The following is a 13388-nucleotide window of genomic DNA, read 5'->3' on the forward strand; positions in this document are numbered from 1 at the left end:
GTCGATTTGCCAAACGATTCATCGTTTGTTTACATGCCGCATCTAATCTAAATATGCTAAAAGTTTGCGTTGCTGGAGGCGCAGGGGTGGAGACCCCGGGAATTGGGACGGTGGGATCGATGGACGGACGATGGGTCAAGAAAAATTTGACGGAAAGGTTGTGAATCGACGTTTTTTGCTGTTTACATTACAACCAGCAAAAGATTTTTCACTGTCATTCATTAAACATAGGCGATAAATGTTCATAATCTGGGTGTTTAAGATTAAGGATGTTTGTTTTTGCGAGCACGTGGAAGGCCGCGGCGACGCGAATGCTGGGAAATGAAACTGCGGTTTCGTTGGGCTATTTCTGAAAGTGTAGTGTCAGTTTTTTTTTCTGAAATCGGGTTTAAGATCGTCTTGGACTTACTGGGTGTGCAAACTAATAAATAGGATTTAACGTGCGGGTTGAATTCGTATCACTAGGTGGCTTTTAGTTAAAATATAGCGATAACCATTAACGAATCGTTTTTTTCTGTTAGGTAGTGTTTACTTATTTTTCATAAAACGCTGATAGCACTGGCACTTATTAGTTACTAAAAGCAATAGTCACTTCTACATAATAATTACTATTGAAACGCTTTCCTAAACGTTGTAGCAAATGTCTTCCTTATAAGCCAATCACCGAAAAATATTTATTTTATTTTTTTGAAAATGAAAACAACAAAAAAGAGTCACGCGAAACTGTTTTAATATTATGGATATTTTTATTTTGACAATAACTAACCTTCGGAAAGATATAATTTATTGATCTGCTTTAGAAATTTGATTATAGCATCTCACAAAATTAGTAAGAAAGTCCAACTGCAACGCAAATAACTTCACCCTATAGAAAATTTATTAAATTAATAACAGATTTAACTGAGTAGGATCATCAACATACAAGAACATTTGTAAATTTGAAGATAACGACTATTTAATGCTCATGTATTTTTGCAGCACTATTACTTGTTAAGGAAAACGAACGTAATCATAATGACTCTGAACACGATAATCAAAATAATTCAGTGGTAACTCATTACAGACCGCAACAATCTAGAGAAAACGGCAGTTTACCAAATAATAAAATGGAAGACGATTTTGTTTTGGGTTTTGCATCAGAAACTAAACTGTTATTTTATTGCAGAATAAAAAAATCAACATGGCGCTTTATTATAAATTTAGGGTATTATTATTCAATAACTCATTATCTACTACTCCTAATAACCCACAACGCCCGCAGCGCCTCTTAATCGACCCCGCTCCTCCAGCATTATCTCTCAACTTATTTTATTTACGGCCGAGTCTCTGGCTTCACCCATCTCCGCTTATCACCTCCTGTTCACCGTCAGTCCAATTTTACCCACCGCCAATCACAATTTTTGATGGCCCAGCGTCTCTCCAGAAACCTCGAGCCGCGAAAACAAGAAAGAACCTTTTTATATGCAATCGTTACGTGTTTATTTAAAAAACCGCGGTGTCATTCTTGGTCCGCCTCATCACACACTTCACCTGTTTTATCTGACACGCGTCATCGACGAGGGGTAGATAAATAACGAGTCCTTTATATGTATATATTTTTCAGCCTCAAAGGACCCTCGTCGAGTTAATTGCTCGAACAATGATCGAACACTGAATAAGTTGAGCGCGGCCGCGACAGCGACATCAGAATTTAATTAATTAATGGAAAAAGCGGAGCCGTGGGTGTGAGTAGATTAGATAGACAGGTCGCTTTTCCGCTAAGTCGTACCAACGTTTTAATTGTTATGGCATGTGTTGTATGCAGATTATTGTTGCTTGCATCGAGGAAATGTTAGTCAGCTTTTCTTGGAACGATTGGTTTTGTTGTAATGGGTACTTTTTTAAAATGTAACTACATCAATTTATTTTAAGTTGATGAAATTGTGAGTGTGTAATGACGGAATAAGATTAAGAAGAAGATAATCGATTGCGAAGGAACTCGTTTTAGCACCTGTGTTTCAATTAAGTATTCATTAAATTTAAGTACACATATTCATGCATACGGTAAACACCGGCCTAACAAACTGGAAATCTCAATTATCCGAACCTGGCGTAATGAGGCGGCAATTCTTATTACATGGGTCATTCGATCAAATCGCTGCAAATTGAAGTGGGTCTTTAGTTTATTTCAGATTTTCAATAACACTCAAAACGCAGCAGATGTCGTCTTATTGGAGCTTCGACAGTCGGAACAAACTCAAATCTACAGTACCCAGGCGAGACGCCATGTAACTATTTTGCTGCGTATGATATCATATTTTCCTTTGGAAGAATGCCCATGCGTCAGAGATTTTTATGAATGAATTACTTATTCTAAGTAAGTCGTTACGTTCGTTCAATTCATTCAAGGTGTCACAGTGTAATAAACATGACGACATTCTTTTAGACATAGCGTGCTGCACACGACCATAGATCAGATACTTGCATTTAAATGAGCAATAGAATCTTTGAAATTTGTAGTTCTACCGTTAAAACGTACGGTAAAGCGATCACCAGATTTTCTGATTAAGGAGAATTTGATGAAGTGGGACCGACGTGCTTGACATCACACAAAAAGCAAAATTTGTTTGCGTCAATTCTGTAATACTTATTAATCATGTTTTCTTGTATTACTACATTTATATATTCTTTTAAGTGTTTTAGTTGTTTTTTATTGTTATGGTAGCACTGTAGAGGCTCATGCACGGCTCACGTATCGAGATAACTATCAATAACTGTCGTGCATAAAACGCAAATCCACTTACTGCCACCAACATGGGACACTATATTGTATGCATGAATTATTATAAAGCTTAATTATTGGGACGTTGAACCCATCGGAAGCTATAAGTATAAGCTGATTATCTTGACACAAAAAATGTGTGAACCTTGAAAATGTTGGTGCATTTCAATAAAGTTTTTGTTTTTATTACTTGGACAATAAAGAAATTATAACATTTAGCACTTTTTATTTATTGTTTAGTAAAAGCTAACAATAAATATATGTAGACAAGATTACTTGTACTTGACCAAGATTCCTTTTTTGCGAAAAACTGGCTGTTTTTTATTTATTCAACTTCAGCACCTCATAAATTATTTATTTATTTATGTATGCACTTACCAGAAATACCATCAAGCTTCATTTAACTTTTTTTTTCTTTTGATTCACCATATTATTTCACTGATTTTTATTGTTGTACCTAATATTCGCAGACTTTTTTCAAACTCTTGAAATTATATTTAAGGGTAAAGCAATTGCCAACAAGTCTGTTTATTTATTTAAAAAAGTAGCTCATAAGAAATGTATGTAATTTTTCACATTGCTGTGCATATGCTCGCTGTGAACATTATCAGCAGGTGAATTCCACATTCAAGGTACATACAACGTAGCTACTAATACAAAAATAATCAACTTTACAAATGTGTTAAATGCGTTAGTATACAAACAATGGTATTGGGTGATGTCTTAAAAATGAATCAAAATAAAAAGTTAAAAAAAAAACAGTAAAAGTAAATTATAAAAATGAAAACTTAATTGTTGTTTGTGCTTATTTGTGAAAGAAAGAATTTAAATATACCTATAACAGACTTATAACTACGAAGTTTTCTTATAATGTTTACCAGTTATTTGTCGCAAGTTTTTATAAATAAAAATAAAAATTTACTAGCAAAGAAGAGCACAACACCGCTGCACAATCTAATGTTGTTGTTGTATTTTTTTACTTTTATATGTTTTTCACGGTTTTAATTCGATACAGTTTTGAGACTTGGTTAGTTTTTACATTGCATTATATTAAAAAAATATTTTTTATCAATGCGTAAATTCGGGTAAGCATTTATTAAGATTCACCTCTGTTTTTCGCTTATTTCAGAACTGAGTGCTGTGACTGCTGTTATTTTGGTAATAATGTATAGATGTGGTATAGATGATAAATTGGATTTGTGTATTGTTGGTTGCCTAGCCCACAAAATTTAAATTATTATTATTATTATTATTATTATTATTAAAATTAAATGTTTAAAAAGGGCATGGAATGCAGATAGTTTTCATTACGTTAATAATTTGAATAATGCGGCAACACAATCTATAAGTCGAAATTTTTTGTTTTCGTTATGTAACATAACCTACGAACTTTGGCACCTAGACCACGCATGCGCGTTCGTGCGCGGAACGAAGGTAGGGTACACCTTCCCGAAAATTAATTTTTATAAAAATTCATGTTTACTGTACATAAACACTGTGGTAATTTCCTTGAGATAAACCAGAAATGGGATAATCATCGAGTTCGTCAGTTCCAAATCGAACAACATGCTCGTACGAAAATTGTGAGGTTATCTTCCATGTAACACCGAAAAAAAGCACAAATTCATAAAATCACGATGGTGCTACCTTTGGTCGAGTACGGCAAGGACCTTTGCCAGAAACTCACTCAAATCAAACTTTCTCGAATCGTAATAATGGTCTTTATTATCCTAATCTTAACACCACTCTTCACGCATTTCTACTTATCGAATATAGAAAGAAGCTCAAGTCATATCACGCATAGTGCACACTCACATATCGACCTGCCCGAAGACTTCAACGCTATGAAAGAAACAGACTTGCGGGTGGGCGTCGAGGAGCTGCTGCGAATCAAAGGCTCCGTTTTGAGCGAATTGCGAGACATGGAACGCAAACGACAAAAGCTGCTTCTCGAGATTCAAACGTACACGAAAAACATCGAGGAGTTGAAGCAGGAGTTGGTGCACCAACAGACGAATCTAAATCGCTTGAAGATTTCAGTGGAGCAGGCACAAGTCGCTCAACGCGAAGCTCTGCAGCAGAATACCCCAGATTTGGCGCTCCCGAAAAGACTGACAGTTGACGAATATCCGCCGGTTTTGCCGTCGCTACCTCCGTCTTTGACGAAATTCTGCCAAATGTTTTCCTGCTTTGACCACTCGAGGTGCTCTCTGACTTCTGGTTTTCCAGTGTATTTGTATGACCCGGATCAATTTCCGGTAATGAACGATGGCTGGGACGTGGACGGTTTTCTCAAAACCACGTTAAAACAGACGCTGGGGTATAACCCTCATTTGACTAATGATCCAAAGGAGGCGTGCATTTTCATCGTTTTGGTCGGGGAGGCGCTGAAGGACGTAGACGACGTCAGCGAAAATGTGGGTAACCATTTGAATTTGCCACCTTTGGATTCTAATGCTTTGAAACGGCTACCGTATTGGGGGGGCGACGGAAGGAATCACGTGCTGCTGAATTTGGCTCGGAGAGACCTCACAGCCACCTCTGGAGATATTTTCTCATCAGTGGACACAGGTAAATTTACGCGTAGATCGAGATTGTAAAAATTATAATTTATTTGTTTTCTATTATTTTCCATTGTTTTATAGAGCACAAAATCAAACTATAGATACCACAGATAGATACCTTAGTTGGTGGCCACGCCACCTTTTCGATTTGGATTTGAGTGACATCTACGTTTTGTTTTTCAGGTAGAGCCATCTTGGTGCAGTCGACGTTTTCGGCGAGAGCATTCAGGGCCGGCTTCGACTTGATCGTATCGCCGGTTTTGGGTCCTCCGGGGGGCGACGTCTGGCAGGAGTGCCCTCAAATGTTACCCGCACGTCGCAAATATTTATTATCTTTCCAAGGCGAAATGAAAAATAAAGAAATTGTGACCCATCCATCGAATATTGATGACTCTGATCTGTACAAGGAACACACAGAGTTGGGTAAATTCATAATCGAGCATTTGAAGGACTTGGCGAAAACGGATACCGCTGACAAGTACGTTAACAAAACCAGTTTTGGATGTCACACGGGAATAAAGAGATTTTATCCACTGCGGGAACTTGCCGTTCGTGAATAAAATTTGTTTTTATTCCCTCGTGGCGTAAAGAATTGGTCTGATTAATTTCTTACAGATTTCTTTTTGAGTTTGAGTGTGTCCCGGCCAGCGACGATAATATAAACACGGGGCCTCAAGATTGGGCCCTCTGTGGTACCGATAGCTCTCGCAGAACCGTACTAAAGGATTCCACCTACGCACTTATTTTCGCTCCCACTTACACAGATCTTATTACTACAACTTTACTGCAGGCCCGTATTTACGAAGCTCTACGTTCTGGAGCCATCCCTGTGATTCTAGGAGGTGATCAGATACGTTTGGCGTACGATGAAGTGATTCAGTGGCGTAGACTGGCCATATTTCTACCCAGAGCGAGAGTGACTGAATTACATTTTCTTCTTAGAGCTATACCAGACGAGGACGTTCTGTTAATGCGACGTCAGGGTCGTTTGGTGTGGGAAAGATATTTAGCTTCTGTGCAGAGTACTTTAGATACGATTGTGGCAGTACTCAGGGACAGATTAAATATTCCTCCCTTGCCAGTGGATACAGTGGCGGCGTTATCTGTTTTCAACGAAACTTTCCAACCTATTCAGGTCACAGTACCCGTGGAAACAGAGCAAGAGGAAAGTTTGGGGCCTTTAGAGCCCCCTTACAACAGTCCGGCGTTTAGGAGGAACTACAGTTTGGCGCTGACGCAAGGCCACGAACTGTGGAACGACTGGGGAGACCCCTTTAGGTAGGTCGTCAAGCGTCAGTGAACTCTCACTCAACTGATTTTCTTCTTGCAGATTGTATCCGGCCCTTCCGACCGATCCTCTCCTACCCTCCGACGCCAAATTTCTCGGGTCCGGCCGCGGTTTTCGCCCCATCGGCCAAGGCCAAGGGGGCGCCGGCAAAGAGTTCTCCGAAGCCTTGGGCGGCAACAATCCCCGCGAGCAGTTCACCGTTCTCCTGTTAACCTACGAACGAGAGCAAGTTCTCCTCGACTCGATAGGGCGCCTCCGTGGCCTACCCTACCTTAATTCGGTGGTGGTCGTCTGGAACTCCCCGCGCCCCCCCAGCCCCGAGTTGAAGTGGCCCGACATCGGAGCTCCCGTGCACGTGGTCAAAGCGGCCCGGAATTCCCTCAACAATAGGTTCCTGCCGCTCGACAACCTCCAAACCGAGGCCATCTTGTCGGTGGACGATGACGCGCACCTCCGACACGACGAGATCCTTTTCGGGTTCCGGGTGTGGCGCGAGCACAGGGAGCGGATCGTGGGCTTCCCGGGCAGGTACCACGCCTGGGACGTGAACACCCAGAGCAGCTGGCTGTATAACTCGAACTACAGTTGCGAGCTGAGCATGGTGTTGACGGGGGCGGCGTTCCTGCACCGGCACTATCTGCACTTGTACTGGAAGTGGCTGCCGCAAGCGATCAGGGACAAGGTGGACGAGTACATGAACTGCGAGGACATCGCTATGAATTTTCTGGTGAGCCATATCACGCGCTTGCCGCCGGTGAAGGTGACGTCCAGGTGGACGTTTAGGTGTCCGGGCTGTCCGCAGAGTCTCTCGGAGGACGACACGCACTTTCAGGAAAGGCATAAATGCATCAACTTTTTTTCGCAGGTTAGTGGAGAGGTGAGATTTGAAATTGAGTTATTTCGGTTTTGTCTCTAGGTATTCGGGTATATGCCTTTACTCAACACTCAATACAGGGCCGATTCGATCTTGTTCAAGACGCGCATACCGCACGATAAACAGAAGTGCTTTAAGTTTATATGAACGGCGTAGTGAATGTGATTTTGGAAAATAGATTGTTGAGGGCTCGACAATTGATGTTGCGATTCGTGGATTAACGCAACACCCGCTGCTTCAAGGGAGTCGAGAGTTGGGTTTAGATCAATCAATCACAATGCCGACGATATAGTGTGTATTAAAATTGTACGTACACGGGCCGGGAGAGTCCACGAGAACTGCCAAAGATGTCAGCGTCCTATCCTAAAAATTTTATTTTTTAATTTATTCAAGTATTGGACGTCATAAGACGTGATGGTTTTATACATATTGTGTGATATTATTTTTTTATTGTTTACTGGAAGGATGCAACTTTGTAAGCCTCGTGGAGACCTCCGCCGCTGCCTTCGTGAGGTCGTATTTATTGTTAAACTCGACTTGGTTGACATCAGTTCCTCCGATGTCGTAGTGTTTTTCGACGTGCCATTTTTACTAAATAATTTTATACCTTTTATGTAAATAGTAACTTATTCTCTTTTATCTTTATGTACATAAGCATTTTTTTTTTAATTAAACACCTGTGTTTACACTTTTTCATAAAAATCCATTTATTAAAATACTTCATTAAAAAAATAAATACATAATAAAATCAACAATTTTCACCTACTTTTCGACAGGGACTCCTCATTCAAATCATAGAACTTCTCCGTCGAATCTTTCCTGTCCGAATGCTCCCTCACCGAACTCACGTCTGAATCCGTAATAAAAATGGGCCCTTCCTTGTTGTTGTTTGTAATAGGCGTCGACGTCCTGCGATTATCCACTTGGATCAAAGAAACTCCCTGAGACTCGCTCAACATCGATCCTTCTTCCGATTTGCTCGTACTTGAGGAAATCTTACTCAAAAAATCCCTCAAACTCACTTCGCCGCTCTCCTTGGACCCGCTGGAACTGGATGTCATCGCTAAAGCCTCCCTTGTCTTTTTCAAGGTAGGTATAGCCCACTCCATTCCTATACTAATCAACATGGTTTCCATGGTGTCCATTTCGGACACGTCGTCACTGGACTGCGACTTACTTCCAGCTCCAACGTCTGAAACGCTACCAGATTTGGAACCTGCGCTACTCTTACTTTTGGATGGGCTTTCCACCTTCGTCGTTATCTGACTGTCGGCTTCAATTATAGTCGAAAGTTCGTGAGCATTACCAGCTATGGCACGCATTCCTTTAGACGTAGGTGGACGTTTCTTCTTTTTTTCCAGAGAGGGCGCCTCGAGGCGAGGGAGTTTCGGTATGTCGAGAAATAGCGGTGCAGGGTCTTTAGGTTCTTCGGTTGGCCTCAATCTAACCGTCGTTCTCGTCACTAACGTACCAACAGTTTTACCGTCGTCAGTAGTTTCCACCACTTTCTTCTCTGACGTGAACGCCACAGGTTCGCCACCAAAATCTTGCACAACTTTTTGATCTTTTACTTCAACTACCGTTCTCTGTTTAGGTGTCGCATGTACATTCTTCCTGTTTTTATTATCGTCTAGCAACTTCTGCAACCTGCCCAACAATTCGTCGTCTGTTGGTTCTTCTTCTGCTCGTTTTTTCTCGCTCTGGATTTCTTCCTGCGATAGTCGTTTCAATTGTTCAGCATAACCGTAGTCTATCGTTAGTAACTTATCGAGTTCGTCTTTGGGCGACTTCTCCTTATCTTTTTTCTCTGGTGGATGTATCAGTAGCTTACGGGGTTCGTCTTTGGGCGACTTCTCTTTCTCTTTTTTCTCAGGTAAATCTTTGTACGACGTCGTTGTCAAATCCTTATCGCTTCCAGAGGTCGAATTTTCTATCATCTTCTTCTTCTCCGCGCGGACTTTCTCGATCATGGCAGTTAAGCTGTTGATTTTTTCAGTACAGGACGCCGCGATGTCCGCATACTGGAGTAGTTTTTTATTCGAATCTTCCACCCTGTCAGCAATTTCGATGCATGACTTGAACTGGGACCTGTCACCGTCTGAGCTACTAGAAGTAAGAGTGGTACTCTCACTGGTGTTGTACTGTTTACTACTGCCGTCAGATGCGTAACTCAGCTGCTTCTGTAGTTCAGCAGCATCTAAATTGAAGTACTTCATAACATTCACAAGTTGTAGTAAAGGGTTGTTGGAAGGAGTTTCAATAACGCTATGACTAGGAGTGGAAACCTCACTACCGGTACTAACAGTGAGTTCATCTATGCTGGCCCTTGACATATTTAAAAGCTTCCTGATGTACGTCAACAGTCTGGGATCAATTCGTCCGTCAGACCCGGTACTATTCAAACTCCTGTAGAGTTCCTCAAACTCGGACGAGTGTTGAGTCGACCTTCGAGATGACTCATCTTCGGGTGTTTTTGTTTTTGACTTCGTAGACAACTTTCTTGACGTTTCTTCTTCAGGTGTTTTTGGTTTTGACTTCGCAGACGATTTTCTTGATATCTCCTCTTCCAGTATTTTTGGTTTTGATTTCGTGGATTTTCTTGACATCTCTTCTTCGAGTGTTTTTAGTTTTGACTTCGTAGACGACTTCCTTGACATCTCTTCTTCAGGCGACTTTGCGGTCTTTCCCTTATCACTCCTGGCAGACGGCGGGGGATCCATATACGTAGTACTGGAAGTTGACTGGGAAGAACTACTATGTATCAGTTGTTCTCCCCACGACGTTGATTTTTTGGGAGACTCGCGAAGTTCCTCTTTCGAAGCCTCCACTTCTTCAGTCACCACTCTGACATTCTTCCCCAAAAATGGCGGATTAACTTGAATTTGGGGTTTTTCATCTTCTTTGATTTTAATCACAATTTCGCACAAGTCATCCAAACCGCCTTTTACGCAAGGACACACTTCTGTAGAAACCGGCGGAGTTTTAGAAACTGGTGAAGTCGCAACGCTTTGTTTTTCTGGTACAGGCGTTGTTTGGGTACTCGTGTTTTGTAAAACTATCGTCTTTCTGGAGGTCTTTAGTTTAGGCTTTTTTCTGGGCGAAGGACTACTCGTACTGGTTGTTGATATCACCGTGCTCTTCTTTGTCGATTTCGTTCTAGTGTCAGTTTCTTCTTCCACAACAATATCGCTAGAACTGGAAGAAGGCGGTCGTTCTTCCGTTGTGCGTTTTCTTTTATTAGTACGCGTGTAGTCGGTCGATTTAGACTTCACGTCATCTTGACGATCGTCGCTACTCTTCGTAGGTAAGGTCAATTTTTCGCGAGACAGCGTACTTTTGATTTCTTTTAAAAGCGATTCCTTCTGACTTTTCAAGTTTGAAAGCAACCGACTCAACTTATCGCTGCGGCTTCTATTCGATGCATCCGGGTCGAAATCCACGTCCCATGCAGCAAGATTCAAACTTGGCCTTTCCTCCCGGTCGTCTTTTCTTTTAGGAAGTGTGACGATTGCTGGTTTTTGCCTGACAAACAATTCTTCGTACGCGTTGTCCAGTCTATTCTGTCTTCTTTTTTCCAGATCTTCTAATCGATCTTTAGACATGTGGTACCTTTCCTTGTCGGTACCGATCTCGAAGATACGTTCCTGTTTTTGCAAAGCGGGAAGTTTTTTCAGCAAATCGCGGTATTCCCTTTGGACTTTCTCTTTTTCTAGGGCAGCCTGTCCACGAACGTGAGCTTCGATGTCGCGCTGACGCATCTTCTCTCGAATTTCGTCTTCGCTTAAGACGTTTGGAGAAACGACGATTTCTTCGTCGTCGATTTTGTCGACGGGGGTAGTTTTAGGCACGTACGACTTGGAGTACCTATTTGGGTGGTCATAAAATTGTACCGGTTGCGCCCTCGGTTCGGTTCCTATGTACACAGGTCGGTCTTTGGTGGGCCTTAGTGTGATTTTAGGTTTTGCAGGAATGATACTTTTAGGTTTTGGATCGTCTTTCTTTTTCTTCTCAAATACTGCGGCTGAGCGTTGAGGAGCTGCTTTCGCTGTGGTGGTTGTTTTAGTTACGATTCTGTCACTTTTAGTAGTCGGTTTTGTTTTATCTACTTCCAAACTTGTGGATGATCTTTGAGGAATTGTGACAGGTACTGTATTTTCGGTTTCTGTTCTAAAGCGTGAATTTGTTTTATCTACTTCCAAACTTGTAGAAGATTTTTGAGGAATTGTGGGTGCTATATGTTCAGTCTCTGTTCTGAAGTGCGGATCACCTACAGGCAACATTTCGGCATTATCAGGAATAATTGTTTCATTCTTTCGAGTATTTTCGATTTTGTCGTCTTTTAACGAGGTTGCAGACTTATGTGTCGATTCCGTATGAACTACATTAGTAGTTTCAGAGTCAAAAACTTTACCATGCGCGTGGTTCATGGGACAATTACAACACGTACAAAAATTCGTTTTTGCTGGGGCGCTTTTTTCGAGAAAATCACAATAGTCGACTTCTGGATTCAGTTTCGCTCTTCTTTTTATTCGTTCCGATATTCTGGTATCCACAAAAAAATCACTGGTTGTGGGACGTACTGGTTCTGGGTCTTCTGAGAGGAGAATTGTTTGGGCGGCCTTATCACTGGTGGGAACTAAAAAAAATCCTTTAATGAAACAGCTAATCTAAAGGGGAGAGCATACGTTTTCCTCCTGAAAACAGTAGTTATATGAATGAGGAAAAGATGCTTACTCCAATTTACTATGTAATTTCTTCTACAATACGATTTTTTTATACATATACATATGGCCCATCAAAATATAGAGTATTTTCAATCCGGGAAGATCAAAATCGTAGAAAAAATTATTCTGATCTCATTCTTGAATTTATAATTTGTCTATACTTATTTTATTTTTATTTTAGCCTTCGCTTACCTTGAAACATAGTAGCACTAGTTTGTTGTTCTTTCGAACTTTTTTGCGTATCCATAGTTGGTTGCTCCTTTGTACTTCTCCACCCATCGCTCCTCTTCCTCTTCACTTCCTCCCCACCCGAACTGCTACTTGACGACTCCTCCCCCAACCCCTCCAGCTGAGGGATCTTGTTCTCCCCATCTGAATCAAAAACTTGCCCCTTCTTCTTCTTAAACGGACTTTTCCCTTTCTTTCCCGACCTCACTGCATTCGCCCTCCTATTTTCCATGTCACTAGTAAATATCCTCCTTTGTCTTGGCATGGCCCTCCTCAAACTTTCCTCATTCCTCTCAATCTGCAGTCTCTCTGCCGCCGCCCGTCCCCTGACCCTCGCCAGTATCTCGTTACTCTCTTTCTGCTCATCAAGAACCTCCTCTTCTTCTTGCACACGTACAGCATCCTTGTGGCCCAAACCAATCTCGTCAAGAGCCTCCTGGTACTGATTTTGCAGCTCGAGTAGCTTCCGTGCTTGCCAGTTCTTCAACTGCACTTCTCCCTCTTTCTCGATTTGTGTTATGCAGTTCGCTTTTTGTTTTTTTACTTTGTTACGTAGGTTTTCGGCGATGTGTTTTGATTGTTCTCGGACTTGTTCCAAGCGCATTAAGCGACGTTTCTCGAATTCGGCTTTCGTCGGATCGGAGGCTGTTACCATTTTGCCTCGGTTTATACGCACGGGGTTGCCGGAGACGGTCACATTAATGGACATTTCAACGGTTGGATGACATAACCTCAAGAAGAGGTTGCGGGCCCCATTGTCTGCATTTATGAAATATAAATAAAATTAAGGGTAAGGAGGGATAGTTGAAGATGTTACTTACTTTACTCTGTTTCAATTAGATCGTTTTAAGAATTCTAGCGAAAATTGGAGAGGAAATTTCAAAACTGATACAAATAATAAATGTCAGTGTTTATTTTCATCAGGGTCGCCACACAAAAAAAAGCAAAA

The 13388-nt window shown here is 41.4% G+C and overlaps 2 protein-coding genes across 2 annotated transcripts; one reads left to right on the top strand and one right to left on the bottom strand.

The window, feature by feature from the left end:
• The first annotated feature begins 4089 nt into the window (after positions 1-4089).
• On the top strand, positions 4090-8189 carry LOC135144097 (exostosin-3). Its single transcript, XM_064076100.1, has 5 exons — positions 4090-5332; positions 5509-5803; positions 5941-6603; positions 6656-7478; positions 7530-8189. Exons 1-5 carry the CDS (start codon positions 4399-4401, stop codon positions 7632-7634), a joined length of 2820 nt encoding a protein of 939 aa, XP_063932170.1. The 5' UTR covers positions 4090-4398; the 3' UTR covers positions 7635-8189.
• On the bottom strand, positions 8170-13383 carry LOC135144096 (uncharacterized). The gene is made up of 3 exons (XM_064076099.1): positions 13261-13383; positions 12404-13198; positions 8170-12123 (listed from the first exon to the last, which is right to left on the bottom strand). Exons 2-3 carry the CDS (start codon positions 13146-13148, stop codon positions 8246-8248), a joined length of 4623 nt encoding a protein of 1540 aa, XP_063932169.1. The 5' UTR covers positions 13149-13198; positions 13261-13383; the 3' UTR covers positions 8170-8245.
• Between the last annotated feature and the right edge of the window lie 5 nt (positions 13384-13388).

The sequence above is a fragment of the Zophobas morio genome, unplaced genomic scaffold, assembly GCF_036711695.1.
Source record: "Zophobas morio isolate AGI-343-1 ecotype UQ-CSIRO unplaced genomic scaffold, CSIRO_AGI_Zmor_V1 ptg000081l, whole genome shotgun sequence".
Lineage (NCBI taxonomy): Eukaryota > Metazoa > Arthropoda > Insecta > Coleoptera > Tenebrionidae > Zophobas > Zophobas morio.